General features: G+C 34.6%; 1 protein-coding gene across 4 annotated transcripts in view; it reads right to left on the bottom strand.

Moving 5' to 3' along the window:
• Positions 1-19,048, bottom strand: part of LOC145673384 (structural maintenance of chromosomes protein 6-like) — a 228,280-nt gene that overhangs the window by 16,392 nt on the left and 192,840 nt on the right. The window contains exons 20-21 of one of the 4 annotated variants that reach the window (XR_014128748.1): positions 18,879-19,012; positions 10,708-10,796 (exon numbers count right to left, since the gene is read on the bottom strand). Coding sequence is in view for 3 of the 4 variants with exons in the window: in XM_081743033.1 (XP_081599159.1) it covers positions 10,757-10,796; positions 18,879-19,012 (174 nt within the window). In the remaining variant the exon portion in view is untranslated. Of the gene's footprint in view, positions 1-8,024; positions 10,797-18,878; positions 19,013-19,048 lie in introns of those variants that run through there. The other 3 variants (XM_081743033.1, XM_081743032.1, XM_081743034.1) reach the window with 3 other exon arrangements.

Raw genomic sequence — 19,048 nt, 5'->3', positions numbered from 1 at the left:
TGACGATGATAAACTATTGTTATCCGATAAACTAAAAGGTTAATTTTTCCGCTAGTATTAAAATTTTATCGTTTAAGATTAGAATATTTTGTTTTCTAATTTTCTAGTCTCTATGAATCTTTTCAGCATACTATGTTAATATTCTTATTATGGATGTCCAAATGAATGTGTTAACTTTCTTCCCTTATAATTTTATTGCAGGTGGCATAACTTTAAATTCCTTTCACAATAAAACGGTGAACCTTATTTTCCCTTCCCACTGCAGGGGACATAACCTTGTTTTCCTCTCCCAATGCAGTCGGCATGACTGAATTCCTCTCCCACTTAAGCGGTCTAACTTTGAATTCCTTTCCCACTGAAGTGGCATTATTCTTTTCCCTTAGAATTCTTTTTTTTGACTTTCTTCCCTTATAATGTTATTGAAAGCTCTTTTACCTTATTCTTCCCCCAGTATTCATAAGACAATTCCGTGAACTAAGAATTCTTTTCATTTTTTTTATTTTCTTTAACGTCAACAGGAATGTTGTTAGTTTTCGAAATGCCTTTCTTTTCTTTTCTCCCCTACCGGTAGCAGTTTTTTCTTTCACATCAACATAAATGTAATTTGCCTCCGGAATTTCTTTGATAACTCCACCATTGTTTTAAAATTCCTTTTATCTGCAATTCTTTAGTTTTCTTTTTACCATACCATCAATAGTCTTTTTTCTTACCGTCTTAAAATTCTTTAGAATTCTTTCCAAAAGCTATCTTAAAAATATCTCAAGGAAATATGCTGATTTTAAAGAGAAAATCTCTTAGTATGTGTACTCCATTACAAGAAAAAATAATGTTATACGTATTGTAAACGAATGTACAAGGTCTGTTTAACTAAGCGAAAACTTGTGTAACAATACTTAAAGTTAATGAGTAGTTAAAAATCTTTCAACTTGTTAGTAAAGGAATGATTTGTACATTCACACTTTTTAGTAGGATCACAACTTTAGTATTTTCTGTACGTAGTTCCTCGGAATGTTCTTTAAAAACGATCGTATAAATATTCACTCATTGAGTGTTCTCTTAAGAAAAATTAAATGAGATACCAACAGGAATCGAACCAACTAAAGTTAACAATGAGTTTCCAAAGGAATTTTAATATTCTCGCAATTATTTTTAACAATGAGTTTCCAGAAGGAAACGATCCAATGAATAAACAGAGCTTCTACAAGAACTTTAATATTCTCGCAACTATGTTGCTCGCAGAGCTTCCTATGGAAGCGAACGAATAAAATTATCGCACTGTATATGTTCTTATGAGTTTCTACAAGAAAACGAATGTGTTTGTTACAATGTAATATAGTTAACACTCTTCGTAATATTTCTATTACTTTAAAAATATTTTTTGAAAACATAGTGTCATTTCTTACATTATCAAAGCATTCTTTGCATAGAAAAACTTTGGTATCCAATTAAAGTTAATTTAATACAATTAACGTCAATACCTGATTTCTCACATGCACAATTCATACTTTTAGTAATACAGTCTTCAAACAACAAAATGTTCTCACCAAATAACACGCAGTATAAAAGCTGTCTTTTCGTTACAACTGCTGCTCTCTAGGAACAAACACGTATTTTGCCTTCTAAACAGCATCTCACTCTACCGGATATTTCAAGTTCAAATGCTGTGTAACTTATACAATCTGTTTCTTCTCTTCAGAAATATTTCGCAGGTCTTTTTGTTCATGTATAAATAATTTCTTGAAATGTAAAAAGACAATAAAAAATTAAAATAATGCATACATATGAAACAATACTAGACAACAAGTAATATATGCAAATGCAAAAGAAAATTATAAAACATGTATTATTTGCCATCATTTTACCTATTAATATTTTTTCTATATACAAATGGTGAAAAACAACACAATTATCTAAAATAATTAACTAAATAATAATTTTTGCTTTATATACAAAATTATTTAATAATAAAAGTATTTACAAACGTAAAACTGTATTACAAGGTTGTAAAAGTAAAAGTTAATGCTGTTTACCAGAAACAAATTGTTGTGCGTTGCGAAATGCTCACCCTAATTTTTTCTCAAGTTTGATATTTTGTTCATAAAACAAACACAAATCATTAAATACGTTCGCATGCAATGTGTTTAATGACGGACATTGTTTACTCTCTAAATCAATAACATAATCTAATGCAAATTTATTTTTTCTGCACCTTTACAATGAAAGGTTGCATCTTGTTTACATAGTTGATATACAAGGTTACGTATATGTGATACAATATAATATTACACGAAGTTAACATAGTTAAATGAAAGTACTAAAAATTATTCCAACTTAGTCCATGTAAGTTTAATGTTCAATTTGTTTTTGACAACCTAACGGTAGTAAATTGTATTCTACTGGTGATTTTATTAAACAATGCAAATTTACTGTATCATCGCATGTAGTTAAATAAAATTCACGAATAATAATTTGAAATCTTAAAATCTTTTATGTCAATGTATTCATTAAGACATGTTTACGTTGCAAGAAAAATGGAATAATTTGTCCAACAAATTCAGTGTTCACGCGTTTTTCCTATAAAGTTTATACTTGAGATTTCACTCTGTCTTTCTTCAAATAAATCAACAAGTTATTTCATTGGATAAACTACACTGCCTAATCGCCAATGTTCTCAGGATTCACTAGAATTGGATTAAAGAGTAAAACAAACTGCAATATTATACTGTTCATTATATCATAAATATATTCACCATCCACTAATAAAAAACATTTTGTACGTATTTACAGTCACTTCACATATGGTTTTATCAGGAGTTTAAAAAAAACGTTATCTACTCACTAAAGTGTATATGCAAATTTAACACAATATTTACACGCTCACTTCACATATGCTTTCTTTTTATCTTTATTTTCAAAAATGTCAATCAGTTCACTGATAAATTTTTCTTTTTCTTGAAGTCAGTCAAAATAAGCCTCATAAAAAATTTCTTGTGTGCAAATGGCAATTACGTGCGATTTCGCATACGTATAAAAAATTTCATCAATATCACATTCCATCAAAATCCTCACTGCTCTTTCTTCTAATTCTTCTCTCGCCATAAACAAACAGTCATGTCCCATCTGGTTCTCGACCCCTTCAGCACAAGCACTGCAAATTAAAATTTTGCCTGTCTCCCACTCTTTAATCGATTTCAGAATACACTTCACATCCACTTTATAATTAGTACAACAGCAATTCCATCTCCAAAACCTTGATGTTCTCGATAACGATGCAGATGAGGGTGGTGTCCGTGAAAAGAATTCTTCAATATCTGTTTCATCTGATGATGCATGTTCTGCTTCATCCGAAGATGACAGGTATACAACTTCTACACACTTTTCTTTCTTTTCCATTGATTCTGCGCTCTCATCATCAGAAGAGTCCAAACTGCTGGACTTCATCGGGGATTCAGTCTTCGATTTCTTCCGCGCCAATAGCAGACAAAGCAAAGTTTCTTCATCGTCGTCAAACATTATTTTTCGTATTGCTGCCATAGCGAAATACATACAAAATAGTCCTAACACCGAGTATTTATACGTTTACGTCAAAACGAAATGGCGTCCATTGAATAAACAGAGCTTCCTATGAAAGGGATCCAATTAAAATAATCACATTCCACTCAAGGTTCACAATCAATCACTTCTTATCAAAAAGAAAAAATCCTAGAATTGTAATCATGTATACGTGCCATCAAGGAAGGTCAACATTTGTGTAAACACTCATGGGCACCCCCCGCGCAGCGTTTTCCGGCACTTATCTTGTGTATAGTTTATTATTATCATTATCTATATGATACTCACTCCTCTTTCACTACATCCTGTTCCTATTTAACGTTTTCTAGTTATCTACAACATACGATTCATCCCCTCCCACTACATCCAATTAACATTTATCATTATCTATATCCGGAATACAGTGTTATCAAAAAGATAAGGGGGCCTATAACATAGTGTATACCAACGTCGGAAATACATTATCTCACCGGATTTCCTGGATATATCCTAGTCCATAACTACTCAATTCTGGCGATATCAAATATTTTTAATTGTAGAATTTACAAGCAGCAGCCTATAACACTCACTGAAGACGCATATTTGATAGGAAGTTGTGTTTGTTATTCTGTGACTATGTGGGAATCTGCAGCACCAAGCAGCATTGGAACAATACCAAATCGTGCTCTTCGCTAAAGTTCAATTGAGAAAGAACTTAAAGAAGTTTTAAATGAATTTGGAATAGAAGGTGGTAAGCTCGAAGATAGCGAAGTGGAAATAAACCTGTCAGATTTTCATGCAAAAGACAGTGATTTGAACATTTTATTTTATAATGCAAATGGAACAAATGGAAGCAGTGGTACGTTTGTTGCAGTGAATACCTTCTAATATTCTTCATGCTGGAGTGGAGTTAGTTTGCAAAACTGGCAGATAAGTAGTATCTTGTTTGCTTACGTTTTACATGTATTCCACAAGTGTAAAAACTTGATGTTTTGCAAATAGAAAAATTGCAACTTTATGTTGGGTTGGCAGCACTGCTCCTCTGATGACATCCCCTATAGTGCCCAATAAAGGTTCCTCACACTATCTATCTTTTCGTGGAAACAAAATTTAAAAGAATTTCGACATTCCAAGAATAACCGGGATGGAAAGTAAAAAAGGTTAACCCTGAATTCATTGGAATACTGAAATACCTAGGTATACCCCTCTCTTCCCCATTCCACCCCACTCTACCGTACTACCACCATAATGCATTTAGAAACAGCCTTTGTACACATACTACACTGTACTAAGTTACTACTGATTTGTATGATAGTTTTTCTGTAGAAAGAAATAAAATAAATAAGTCATAGACATAAATAAAAAAATAGTAACTTAAACAATTACACACATATAGGTGGCGACACTGTATTTAGAAACCTACTAATTATAAAGAATAAAAATGTACGATGTCAGACATCACAAGTCCATATCAGACAATATGAATTAATACCCGTGAGAAATAATGAGGTTTAAGTTGTGGGCCTTAGAGGCTACTCGTTGATTCCATGTAACCCAAAAATACCTTGGTGTTTCTACGGTTAAAACTGAAAACTAACAAAAGAGAAGGTAACGTTGAAGCAAATAATGTAGAACATCCAGAGATTTTACAAAATATTGTATCCTGTGAAGCAAAATGAAAGTTTGAACAACATTGATTTTTTCTTGGTTTGTCTAAGGTTAAATACGATCACTCATGATATCAATCGCTCTGCAGATACTAAATGATATGCTCTTGCTGACTGTTTATTCGCTTCAGAGCCATGAATTTTCTTCTACTTCTTTTTTCAGTTTGCTACACTGACATCTGTTGAATAAACGGCATTGTTGGTTGTAGCGGGTGATACTTAGGAAACATGCTACAAGACGATAAACAGGAACCAGTCAAGGTCTATTTAAATCTTTATGTTTATGAACCTTACTTTACTCTCACAGCTAATTTCGCGCGATGAATAAGTGCTAGAAATCTTTCTTATACTCACTCTGATCTTAATGTCTAGATATGACGCACTTCATGAACATAGAAAATTTAGATAGATGACCTAGGGCGCTTAACTTTCTGCAGCCTCGAATTCTGAAGAGAAGAGTTTCTAAATCCATGCTTATTACATTTTTTCTCCTCCCTAGTTTGATATCATAGCCTCATGAAGTTTAATGGACCTGTTTCTTTACAGGAAGTATACTCAGTGTTATTTAGCTCCTGAGCGAAAGTAGGTAGTATATATATATATATATATATATATATAGATAGATAGATAGATAGATAGATAGATAGACAGATACTGTATATATAGTGTGTCCATAAAGTCTGGGTACATAGGGAATTCTAATAATTTGTTTTTGTTTTTCCAGATTGAATGATGGCTCTGTCTAAAGAAGAACGAGTTGAGTTGATACTCTTAAGTGGACGAGAAGGATGGTCGTATCGCAAAATTGCGGAAGAATTTAACCTTCGACACCCTCATCGTCAACCTATTTGTTTTACAACCGTCGCGAAATTATCACCAAGTTTAAAGAAACAGGCAGTGTGTTGGACAAACCCCGTTCCGGACGACGAAACGAAAGAGACTATCTTGGCTAATGTTTATGCTAGCCCAAAGAAATCGCTTCGTCGGACATCCATGGAGTTGGGTGTTCCAAGTTCAACCATCCACAAAATCCTGGCAGAGGAGAAGTTTCATCCGTACAAGTTACAGATGACCACCACTTAAATCAAGATGACCCCGATAAACGCATGCAGATTTGTGAATGGTTTCCACATAAATTGGATGAAAATCGATCAACTATCGACCAAATATTTACCATTCGCCAAATACTCGAAAAGAAGTGGGAATACAATACCCCGGTACATCAACTATTTATTGATTTTAGAAAGGCTTACGACTCGGTTAGGAGAGAAACATTATACAACGTTCTTACAGAGCTTGGAATACCGAGAAAGCTAATTAGATTAATTAAGATATGTTTAAGTGAATCCCAAAGTAAAGTCCGGGTAGGAAAATTTTTGTCCACGAGCTTCCACGTCGAAAATGGCCTGAAACAAGGAGATGCGTTGTCGCCATTATTATTTAACTTTGTGCTGGAATACGCCATAAGGAAAATCAAAGATAGCAACCAGGGCCTAGAGTTGAACGGCATTCACCAGGTTATGGCATATGCTGATGATGTAAATTTAATAGGGGATGATAGGAGAACAGTAGAAATAAATGCAGAGATATTATTAAACGCTTGCAGGGACATGGGTTTAGAAGTAAATGCAGAGAAAACTAAATACATGGAAGTGCGTCGGGACCGTAATACGGCAACTTATGGAGGCGTTAAGATATTAAATAATGCTTTTGATAAAGTGGATACTTTCAAATATTTAGGATCAATATTAACAGACGAAAATCATATTCACGAAGAAATTAAATGTCGACTAAAAGCAGGGAATTCGTGTTACTATTCGGTTCAAAATCTCTTGTCGTCGCGAATTCTGTCGAGGAATTTGAAGCTTAAAATATATAAAACGATAATCATGCCTGTTGTTCTGTATGGTTGCGAAACATGGTCGCTTACTCTGAGGGAAGAACATAGACTGAAAGTATTTGAGAACAGGATCCTGAGAAGAATATTCGGACCCAAGAGGAACGAGAATGGGGAATGGCGGAAGCTTCATAACGAGGAACTACATAGTTTATACGGTTTACCCAACATTGTTAGGGTCGTCAAGTCTAGGAGGCTTAGGTGGGCAGGTCATGTAGCTAGAATGGAAAAAAGTAGAAACGCTTTCAAAGTCTTGACTGGTAGACCCATAGGAAAACGACCATTAGGAAGACCTAGGCGCAGATGGGAGGATAATATTAAGATGGATCTCGCAGAGATAGGAATACAAAGTAGAAACTGGATCCAATTAGCTAAGGATAGAAGTCAGTGGAGAGCTTTTGTGAACGCGGCACTGAACCTCCGGGTTCCATAGACCATAGAGTTAGTTAGTTAGTTATTGGATGAAAATATCAATTTTACTAAAGACTGTGTGTTGTCTTCTCCCCTTGATTTCTTTTTTTGGAGTATGCTGAAAAAGAAAGTTTACTCGATAATTAGAAATTTAAACCACCTGACAGAACACATTACCAGTCAGTGTGCTGAAATCGACGGCAATTCAGACCTACTCCATCGAGTTCACCTTAATATTGCAAAGCGCATCAAATTATACATTGTATAGCACGGAAATCATATTGAAAATATTATTCATTAACATTAAATTGACTAAAATGTGCTTTTCACCATGTACACAGACTTTATGGACACCCTGTACGTATCAGCGTTGTTTTTAGAATTTACGCTTTTTAGCAAATTGCGATAGAAATGTCAATTTGCATCGCTATTTGTAAATTTTGTATCGCCTTCTCTGTAGTATAATGAGTAATCATAGATTCATAAAAGAAGTCCAATAGATATGGAAGTACAGTAGAACTCCAATTATCCGAATCAATTTGGACCGGACCCCATTCGGATAATCAAAAATTCGGATAATTGGGTTTTTTTCCGAAAAAAGAGTATATTTTTATTAAGTACTATATATATACAGAGAGAGAGAGAGAGACCCTTTGGTCGGGATGTTTTTTGAGACAGATTCGTCTAGAAACCTAAGGTCTGGAGGATAACCCACTAGCTACAAACCGACAAAGGGAAGAAAAGACAGACTGGAAAACTGTTTTGTAACCCAAAGTCGAGGCATTGTTTCTTGCAGCAACCGACCATTCAAAGAAAAGTTTCTTGAAATAATAGTAATTTTTTTCAGCTTGCTCCTTATTTTAGCTTCCGTGGTAATAACGAAAGATGCAAAGATGCATCGCAATTTGTGATATACATTTTTCAATTTATATGGCATTTCCATGTTTTCGTATTGCAAACTGCGATGACATTCCACCTTAAAAAATGCTGATATATATATAATTTTCTATTATTTTACAGAATTGATGTTTTGTACAGTACTGTATTCCTAGACTGGTTATAGTTATAGCTACGATTGACTAGCATTCATATACTACAACATAGTAAGTAATAATAATAAACCCTCCAAAATAATTTCACTCCTGCTATACTTGTAAAAATATTTTAATAACACGATTACATGCATTACAAGTATAAAACATTAAAACTTCTTTCAATAGCGATTATTATAATAAAAAAGGCCTTTGGTTGTACTTTCCAATACGGAATATTTGTACGCAAAAACAAATATCTTTCACAGTATTCTATGCTAATACTATGATTAAAAATAGTAACACACTGCTTCACTTCCAACTCACTAGGGAAAGTCGCGAGTTGTTACTCTGACTTCATATCGATACTATGCTCAATCCACTCCTTTTCACATAAGCGTGTTTGAATTACGAGCGTTAAAAGTTCAAAATTGAACACATTTTGCAAAAAGTTTGAATTAACTACTTTTTGATATAGACTCTTCATTTTTGGTATCAGGGAGTTTTCTTCGGCACTCACACAGGGGTGAGGTCAAAACATACGCAATTTGTAAGATAGGAGCACATATTAGGGAGGAAGTGAAGGGCAATAGCGTCTTACAACTTGCAAATTGCCTTCTGTTTGGCACACTGGATCGATTATTACCCCTATTTGGCTGTATTGTCATACAAATTCATTTTCAGGTGGCCATCTTCAAATTGAACAATGATTTATTTCCGAAACGCTTTGCGGGCGGGCGAAATTTAATGAAGAACGTTGTGTTATTTATAATAAATCTTATGATAATCTATATTGTGATGTTCTTGCCTGCTGTAGGTAGGAGTGAGACCAATATTATCATAGAAGGCTCTGTCACCAATATGGTCTTTTGCCCGGATCAGCTGTCTGGCAAAAATTTTGCACTTTCCGCACTACAACATAGTATCATATGTGGAAAACAAAAGTCAGTTTATTGTTGAAATGAAGTTAAACCAAATAAATTATCCATCACAGGCTAACACTGACAGTGAATACGAATATCAGTTTACACCACCGGCAGTAAATTGAAAGGAATTGGCGCTTGAAACAGATCGCGCAGCGCCAGAGCAGCCGGCCGCGGAACTATCTTGAGCGGTACTCCGAACCCTGTCGGCCTATGCTTATGCATTGCGAAAGACGGTGTTTCAATACATCATCGCTTTTTTTTCCAACGTACTGAAGTGCCAATTATAGGAAAATATTGGTCAAACTTCAGGAATATTTGAAGATATTCAGCGATAAAATAGGCCGAAAAATAAATACATAAATAATAATAATAATAATAAAAAAGATTGGCGGAAATGAGCGCTTAAAGCTGTGAACAAGGTGGCTTTTTTCTATAGAAAAAACCGATGTTTGCATACATCGTCGTTAGCCGATTGTGTTTGTTTTCTGGCCACATTTATCGCCGAATATTGTAAAATAATCCCTGAAGTTTGGCCACTATTTTCCAACAATCAACATTAAAATCCGTTGAAAATTGAAAAACTAGCGATGAGATACTGAGCCACCGTCTTCCACAATGCATAAGCAGAGGCCGACTGGATTCGGCCAACCATTTCGGAGACAAATGTCGTTGTTTAATTTGAAGTTGGTCATACAGGAAAGTGACATTTGAATAACAGTACAGTCGAATAGGGGTGGGAAATACATTTTATCAGCCTATCAACCCGATGTACCAAACAGAAGGCAATCTGCAAGTTTAAGACGCTATTACCCTTCCCCTCCTTCCTAGTAAGTGCCCTCATCTTGCAAAATGCGTACGTTTTGACCTCACCACTATGTTGGGCACCCAAGGAAACCTCCGATATCAAAACTGGAACGTCTATCTCAAAAACAGTTACTTCAAACTTTTTTGCAAAATCTGTTCAATTTTGAATTTTAACGCTCGTAATTCAAAGACGCTTTCTCTGTTTGCGTAATAGTTTCATATGTAAAAAGAGTCAATTGAGCATAGTATCGATATGAAGTCACAATAAAACCTCGCGACATTCCCTAGTCAGTGAATCGCATTCAACTGCAGTGAACATCTTGATATCACAGTAGCTTAAGTCATTCAAAACAAACAATGTTCTTTACTTGAACTTACGAACTCTGGTTCACTACACTAAATTCAACTTTCACATATTTATAATAAACATTGTTCTTTACTTAAACTGACAAACTCCGTGGTCACTACACTAGATCCAACTTGTCACAGTTATTCATCTTCGTTGTTTTCATCTCTTGGATTTTTCAGCCTGAAAAACAGAACATTTATAAACAAATTAATACTTAATATACTAAGATTTCTTCATATGAAAGATATGTGTTACTCGCTATACCTTGGAAGATGATGTGAGTTATGTTTATCCAGCCCGTATTTAAGTAAGTGCTATTCTGTGCTCGAGAACAGGCCGACAGATTTTAGGGGGCGGCAAAATTTTGGATTTTTAAAATAAAATTAATGAAATCTTAAAGTTTTACGTCCCACGTTTATACCGACGAGGCTAAAGGAGACGGTGATGATGAGGATGAATGAAATGGTGGAATGAAGAAAGTGGGAGCAAACGGGAGAACCCCGAGAAAACTTACGTACGCGGTGTTTGTTCACCACAAAATTCACTTGGCGCGAGCTGGGATCGAAACAAGGACCCCATGCACCAGAGGTGAACGCTCTACCACTGAAACACCGCGACCTTCATGATTTTTTAAAAGATTCAAAATAAAGTAATAGCAACTAGCAACCCGTAGAGTCCCGCCCAAGCATGAGAAAATATGTTAATGTGTTTAATTCCCTCTAATTACAGTAGTTACTAATTAGCTACTTTATCTGATTATTTTTAAAAAGTCATCCTCTCTTACCCCCACCCAAAGGGGTGAGGATGAACTTGAACATCATGAAAACTAATACCCTTAATCTAAGCGACCTCGAAAACTATGAATTCAACACTAATATCTGTCTTTCTTTTTCGATTAATTTTAAAATCTCGCCCCTTCCCTGGGGACTGGAGTATGACCCTGAAGTTGAATTAGATTAAAACGGTCACTATTCATCTCAGCGACCTTAAAAACTATGAATTTAACTCTAATATTGGTCGTTTTCGGGAGGGGAGGAAGGGGGCAAATTTTGTCTGGGGGCAGCAAATTATTTGGAGCACATGGGTGCACAATATATAAATACGGGCCTGTGTTTATCAATTCAAAAAGTTTCTGCATATGTTATGCACGTCCGCAGGCAGTACCACAAGGCAACGATTAACAAAGCTATGACAACGATGTGCTCGCCTTAATCCTTAGATAATGAAATGAGGCTGGAATACTGGAACAAAATGGAACAATCTCAGTTCATTTCCTCAATCTTTGATATTATTGTGTGTGTGTCGCATTACATGTGGCACGTTTTCAGGCTTAACAATGCGGTAAAATACGTCTACGGTTTCTACCTAAAATTAAAATATATCTAGGACTTTCCAGAATTCTATATAAAACATCACTGTAGCGTGTACAATCGATTTCACAAATTTACTTTTGACTTATTTCAACTCTAACAAACAGAGTAAATACTAAAATTCTTGATTTCCTTAACTTTCGCATATAACAATTTCAAGTTACAGACTCTACTAGGAAGTCTCAAACAAAACATACGCTGTTTCATGAAATCTGATAAATTTTACGAAAGTTATCTTTAGCTTTATTTTAAAGGTGGGTGAGTTTTTGCCTACTGACTGATTTTTATCCGCAAGCAATTAGTCTCACTGAAAAAACCTTGGTGTTTTGCACATTATTGGTAAACATGCTTTTCAGTACGGGAGTCAATTCAGTTGCTTGACTGACTAATTTCCAAGCACTAAATATGAAATGGAAGCTTCGAAGAAAGTATAACCCCGCAATTCATCAACAGCTAACAAGATTTACGAAAGCGTTTTCTTTTATCACATTATGAAAATAACGAAATGTTCACTTTGCGGTACATTTTTATACCCGTTACCCCTTATCCTTGATGGATTTTAACCTCCATGCAATTTGCTTATTTCCAATTTTGACAAGGGTTAGTATAATGGAATAAATTTTATACAACTTCTCGTTGGAAAACAGATTTCCGAATGGATATTAAGTCGAGTGGTTATACACAGTTATGCTTGCTTCAATTACTGCTCTAGGGTTGGCCGATTTTTTTTTTTTTTTTTTTTAATTTCGATTAGTCGGGTTGTGGAAAAGTTGCCTCGTGTTAGTGGTAGTCAACACAGAAAATTAGGATTATTTGGTCAACCCTTCCTTTGCCTCATGGGACTTGAATATTTTTATAGTTATGGCTATGTAACCCACATGACACTACGAAGAAAATTGTGCTGTGTAGCTATAACCTTTGTCTCTTTTTCCGACTGAAGCATTCTGAGGCTGAAAATAAAACGGAAGAGAAAAGTGAGGTGCGATATTGTTCCTATGGGTTAAAAATTATAATCAATTAGATGAAAAAATTGTATTGGATGTTTTCAAAACATATTACAAATATACAGTAGGGTCATGTAAAATTGTTAATAAACTTTCCCTTGCAGCTCTTAGCTCGTTTCGGCACATGCACTCTGAAACTCCCCAGAACCCACCACGAGAAGGTGGCTGCAAATCGAGTTCCACCCACCTGCTTTTTTTTTATTTCCTTTTTTTTTTTTTTTTCATTTACATTTGATAGTCCTGCTTGAAGTCGAAGTTTTGCGTTTTCATTTGAGCCTAATTTTGCCCTGATAAAGCCATCTCTTCGATCCGCTCCATACACTGATGCTGATGCTTGCATAACTACTTTTATCATTCTCTCCACAGCTTGCGTATGGCACGGAAAACATCGAACTTCCTCAGAAGCTGTAGAAGCAATTCTAATATTTTCATTTATCTGGCTCGAGTAAAGTTCTCTTCTTAATGGTGGTGGCTCAGTGACGTTCGTTGAGAACCAATCGATCATCTCGTAATATTTACTTGCGTCTTTCTTAACATCGAATTCACGTAGACTTGATCTCTCTCTCTACCGAAACTTTTTTATTCTTCTCCATTCTAAAATTCGGATGTCCTGGCTTTAGTCGATGATCATTGCCAACAACAAGTTTTCCGGATGACCAAAGTAAGCGTTAGAACTAGTGTAAAATTTCCGGAAATTTTGAACCCGTTGGTAAAAAACCGTTTTTTCCGGTTTCTTTCCGGTAAATTTGGAAAAATTGGGAAAATAACAAAAATCTTTCTATTAGTTTAATTTTACTAGTAATGGAACCGTTTTTTTTTTTTTTTTTTTTCAAATGCGTGAAAGTGTAAGTTGAGAAACTTCAATATTGCGAATATTTAAAAAAGAAGCAATCGAAAATAAAACTGTTGTAATTATACTTGAAACTTAATAGTCTGCACTGATTTCCTTTATATTCTTTTTAGTCGTTTACTCGTGGTTGTGCATTAATTACAGGACTTTTAACACCTGCATTCACATCTACCATCATGAAGCGTTTCTGTTGCAACAAATAGGACTCTTGAATGAAACTAAGTTCTTAATGTGCTCTTTGTTCTGGAGAAATTTTATTAATTTTAACCAAATTACTTCTTAAAAGAGACAGCAGTAGTCAAATTTCACTAATACTCATGAACTAAAACATATAATTACTATTATTTAATACTGTAATATAGATTTTTATATAAACTTTATGCACAAAATTTTGTATGAAAACAAACACCTGTTTTCTAGTGTGACAAATTATATAAAAATGAAAGTGACTATATTTGTAACTTAACAAATTTTGAACCACCAGAGTGATCTTGATAAAATTTTTAACATAGATGGGGTTCGGCCCTAGGATGGTTTTTATCATTTCACTTTGAAGATGCAACTTGGAGGAAGGAAGGGGGATATATATTGAAAACAACCGATATTAGAGTCGAATTCATAGTTTTCGAGGTTGCTGAGATGAACATTGACACTTCCGATGACGTTTAAATCCAAATTCAGCGCCGCAACTTGGGGGAGAGAGAAGGGATAGGTACATAAAAATGATTGAAAATAGCCTATATTAGTGTCGAATCCATAGTTTTTGGGTCGCTGAGATGAAGAGTAACACTTCCGATGCTGTTTAAATCCAAATTCAGCGCCATAAGTTGGGGGTGAGGAGGGGAAAATATATAAAAATGATCGAAAATGACCGACATTAGTGTCGAATTCATAGTTTTTGGAGTTGCTGAGATGAACAGTAACACTTCCGATGCCGTTCAAATTCAAATTCAGCGCTGGAACTTGGGGGAGGGAGAAGGGATAGATACATTAAAATGATCGAAAATGGCCTCTATTAGTGTCGAATCCATAGTTTTCGGGATCTCTGAGATGAACAGTGACATTTGCTGTTTAAATCCAAATTCAGCCCCCATCAGTACTCCTAAAGGGGGAGGGTGGCATGTAATAGTAATTGAAAATGACTGATACTAGTGTCGAATTCATAGTTTTTGGGGTCCCAGTTCATTGGTGACAATTTTGGTGCCCTTTGTCAAAAATGAAACATAATTTCCCCGTACGAATTTAATTTTGCTAGTATTTAATAATAACGAACGGAAGTTTCACGTGTTAAAATCTTTAATATATTTCTCGCTGATCAAATTTACACTTGTGCGGTGCATATGTACCTGTAAATAAGATCATCTCTCTTTCAGAGTTTTTCAAAAAATATACAAATAATAAAGAGGAATTTTTACCAGAAATCAGAAAACTAAAATGTAAAATTAAAACCTTTGCTTTAAGTACTTTTCCTGCTAGCGAAATACATTGTATATACGATGCAGACAGGTTACAACAACTAAGATTAACATCAGGCGAAGAAATAGTTTTTAATTATATCTTCCGGTTTTTACCGATATTTCCGAAAGATTTTTTAATGAGGTCAAAATTTCCGGAAATTTTACACAGCACAAGTAAAATACGTATCTCCATAAATATATATATATTTGATTTTAACATACCAGTAGTAACTAAAATGATTCAGGTCCTGTTATTTTAATACTTCCCTGGCATAAAGCGGGAACTTCATAAGATTGGTTAAGAAAAATGCATCTATCTTAATTTTATTTTAGTATGTTTTGTAGCTATAACTGTATCCTATCACGGTGCTAACACTAAAGGAGTGGTACACATATATTTGTTGATAAAAATTTTCCCTGTTCTAATACAAGAAACATAAGCACTCATTGATCTTAACTGTAAACTAGTAAATATAAAATATTTTTCATTTTTAAAAGCATAATGTAGTAAAGTATTCGAAAAGTTAAATTTTCCCAAATTTTCCGTTTTTTTTCCAAGTTCGGGGAAAAAACGGTAAAAAACTGTTTTTTTACCCAAAATTTCTGTTTTTTTCCAGGCCTTCAAAACACTAGTTGGAACAAATCACAGTATAAACGATTCTTCTTAATTCCACTGGAAGAGAGGATGTAGATCGAGCAAGTTTCCACAAGTGTCGCATATTGTTGGTGAGAGAAGAATTTCACTTTATTTCAAACCAAACTCGTGCATATACTTTGCTGACATACTATGCAAGTCAACGAAGTGCTTCTTCGGGATTTGCGGTACTAATATACAATCGGAGAATGCGAGAAGCTGTCGTCAACCATCGGGACATGGCTTTTTCTTCAGAAGGTATGGCGAACAGAAACTTCTGAACCCTACTCGGCAAATGTCCCTAAGTTATTGCTGATCGTTACTGGACTGTGTATAAAATTACAATGTTTCCGACTTCTTATAAAACAATGCTTTACATATTATTATTGTCGTATACAATGTTGTAGGTAAATATATATTTTCTATTATTGCTCGGCCGATTTCAAAATTACTTGATATCAGAATACCTGATTAAAATTTTCTTTCTAATATAAACAGGTCTAAAAGAAATTGTTCACGATATACGTGAAAAACGCTACAATGTAAAGGCTGTCAACATATTTTTCACGCTATATATGAAGAACATGAAACATAAACGTACAGTTTTTTGTCTAATTGATTACAATTTTTAACCACATAGGAAAAATATCGCATCTCACTTTTCTCTTGCGATTTGTTTTCAGCCTCAGAGTGCTTCAGTGCTAAAAGGAACCAAAGATTATAGTTATGCAGCACATTTTTTTTCCTTAGTGTCCTGCGGGTTGCATAGCCGTAGCTATAAAAATATTCAAGTCCCATGAGCCAAAGGAAGGGAGTGACCAAAAGAATCCAAATTTTCTATATTGATTATCATTAACACGAAGCAACTTTTCCGCAACCGGGCCAATCGAAAAAGAAGAAAAAATCGGCCTCCTCTAATGCTCTTGTACCCTAACATTTGCTTCTCTCCACAGCTTTCTGTACTAATTATGTTGTGCATACCAGAAGTAAAGGATTATTATTCATTGTTATTTAATTTGAAGAAATACACCCTCTCATCCACAACTTAACCAATAAAACTAAGTCTTAAATCTTAGAAGGAAAGAATTTATTATTAATATTATTATTATTATTATTATTATTATTATTATTATTATTATTATTCACAAAGTCTATCTTTTAAAAAGTTGCATTTCCTTACAACTTGAGAGTCAACCCACGCAATACGCCTCCTTGAATAGCCTGACCGAAAGCACATATGTTTCATTATATCGGGTAATTTTTAGAAAAGTTGTCCATTTTTTCTTTCTTTCTTTTCCAATGAAGTCAATTTTCCTATTTGCCCTTTTCTCATTTCAAATATATGATGTTACAGTAACACTAAAGTACACAAAAGATATACATTTACAAATAAACTAAGAATTTAAATATATTACTTACACAAATATACACAATACAAAGTAAATGCGCAAACCTAACACTGAAAACACACTATGGATGAGACAAGTAATTTCGTTCCTTCTAGTGAGAACAAAAGCGCAAGGTAGCCAAAATTCCATTTTCAGTTCCAAACACCATGGCTGCTAGGTAAAGAAAATATAAGTAGTACACGACTCTCATTTATTTTCACGCAAAGCGTCTTTTTACTTCACTGAACTCTGACCTATTTAGAGTGTCTGGTTTTGGAAATTTAGACAAAAACTACGCCTGTCTTTTTTTATTATAACATTTATAGGTCAACACGAAACATAATCACTCCAGCGTATTTCTTTGAAACCCAGCGGGGACAAATGATGCCGGAAATGCGACATGCTAAACACATCCATTACGACAATACTTTAGCCAATTCATATTTCATTTGAGAGAACGTCACACTAAAACTAAACTATCTGTATGGCCTATGGAACCCGGATGTTCAATGCCGCGTTCACAAAAGCTTTCCAATAACCTTTATCCTTAGCCAATTCGATCCAGTTTTTACTTTGTATTCCTATTTCTGCGAGATTCATCTTAATATTGTTCTCCCATCAGCGCCTACATCTTCCTAATGATAGTTTTCCGATTGGTCTTCCTGTTAAGACTTTGAAAGCTTTCCTACTTTCTTCCATTCTGGCTACATGACCTCTCCACCTGAGCCTCCTGGACTTGATGACCCTAACAATGTTTGGTAAACCGTATAAATTATGTAGTTCCTCGTTATGAAATTTCCGTCATTCTCCATTCTCGTTCCTTTTGAGTCCGAATATTTGTCTCAGTATCTTGTTCTCAAATACTATCAGTTTATGTTCTTCCCTTAGAGTAAGCGACCATGTTTCGCAACCATACAGAACAACAGGCATGATTATCGTTTTATATATATTTTAAGCTTCGAATTTCTCGACAGAATTCGCGACAACAAGAGAACGTCACACTACTACACTTTAATGTTTTAAGCTGGTCAAAGCTCGTACTTTTTGTAAGGAAGATGTGGATAAGATTTCTGGAAATATATTTTATGCATCTCAAGTTAAAAGTACATATAACACACAATCTCTGCGCTTAAATCAACGTTAAACTCGACTCAACCACACCAGTGAAAAATTCTATAGAAAGAAATCAATACTATTCATCATCATATTCTAATTAAAATACGTCTGTTATTCTTAGAATTAAATAAAGAGATCACAGTGACATTGATTTACTTATTTTTTCCTCTAACAATGTGCCACCCATGTCTTCTTAAGGGGCTAGGGTAATAAAGTGGGCTCTGTAGTGAACAAACACTGTATGGGTACGTTCTCGGGTTTTTCCCGCTTCCTCCCACATATTACCCTAGACCCTTAAGAGTTTCCTCATATATCCCTAATCTTTCTAATTTCTTTCATATTTTTCTTTGCTTAACTCTTCCCTTAAAATTTACATTTAATTATGTTATTTTTCAATAAAACAATTGATATATATGAAGATAAATACTCAAATGATGACTCACCTATGAATAGTCAGGTACTTCTGTGCTGTTATAGATCCTACATCTAAAGGAGTGAAGAAGGCGTACTGGAATCCAAATTTGTCTCTCGCATGACTTAGTAGAAGGTCCATAGTCATCCTTCTGTTTACTTTGTCCTGAAAAACGAAGTATTCTTGCTTATTACAGAGAAT

This window comes from Thermobia domestica, chromosome 16 (assembly GCF_964235325.1).
Source record: "Thermobia domestica chromosome 16, izTheDome1.hap1.1, whole genome shotgun sequence".
NCBI lineage: Eukaryota > Metazoa > Arthropoda > Insecta > Zygentoma > Lepismatidae > Thermobia > Thermobia domestica.
The sequence above is the reverse complement of the archived record's forward strand: the minus strand, read 5'-3'. Positions and strand labels throughout refer to the sequence as shown.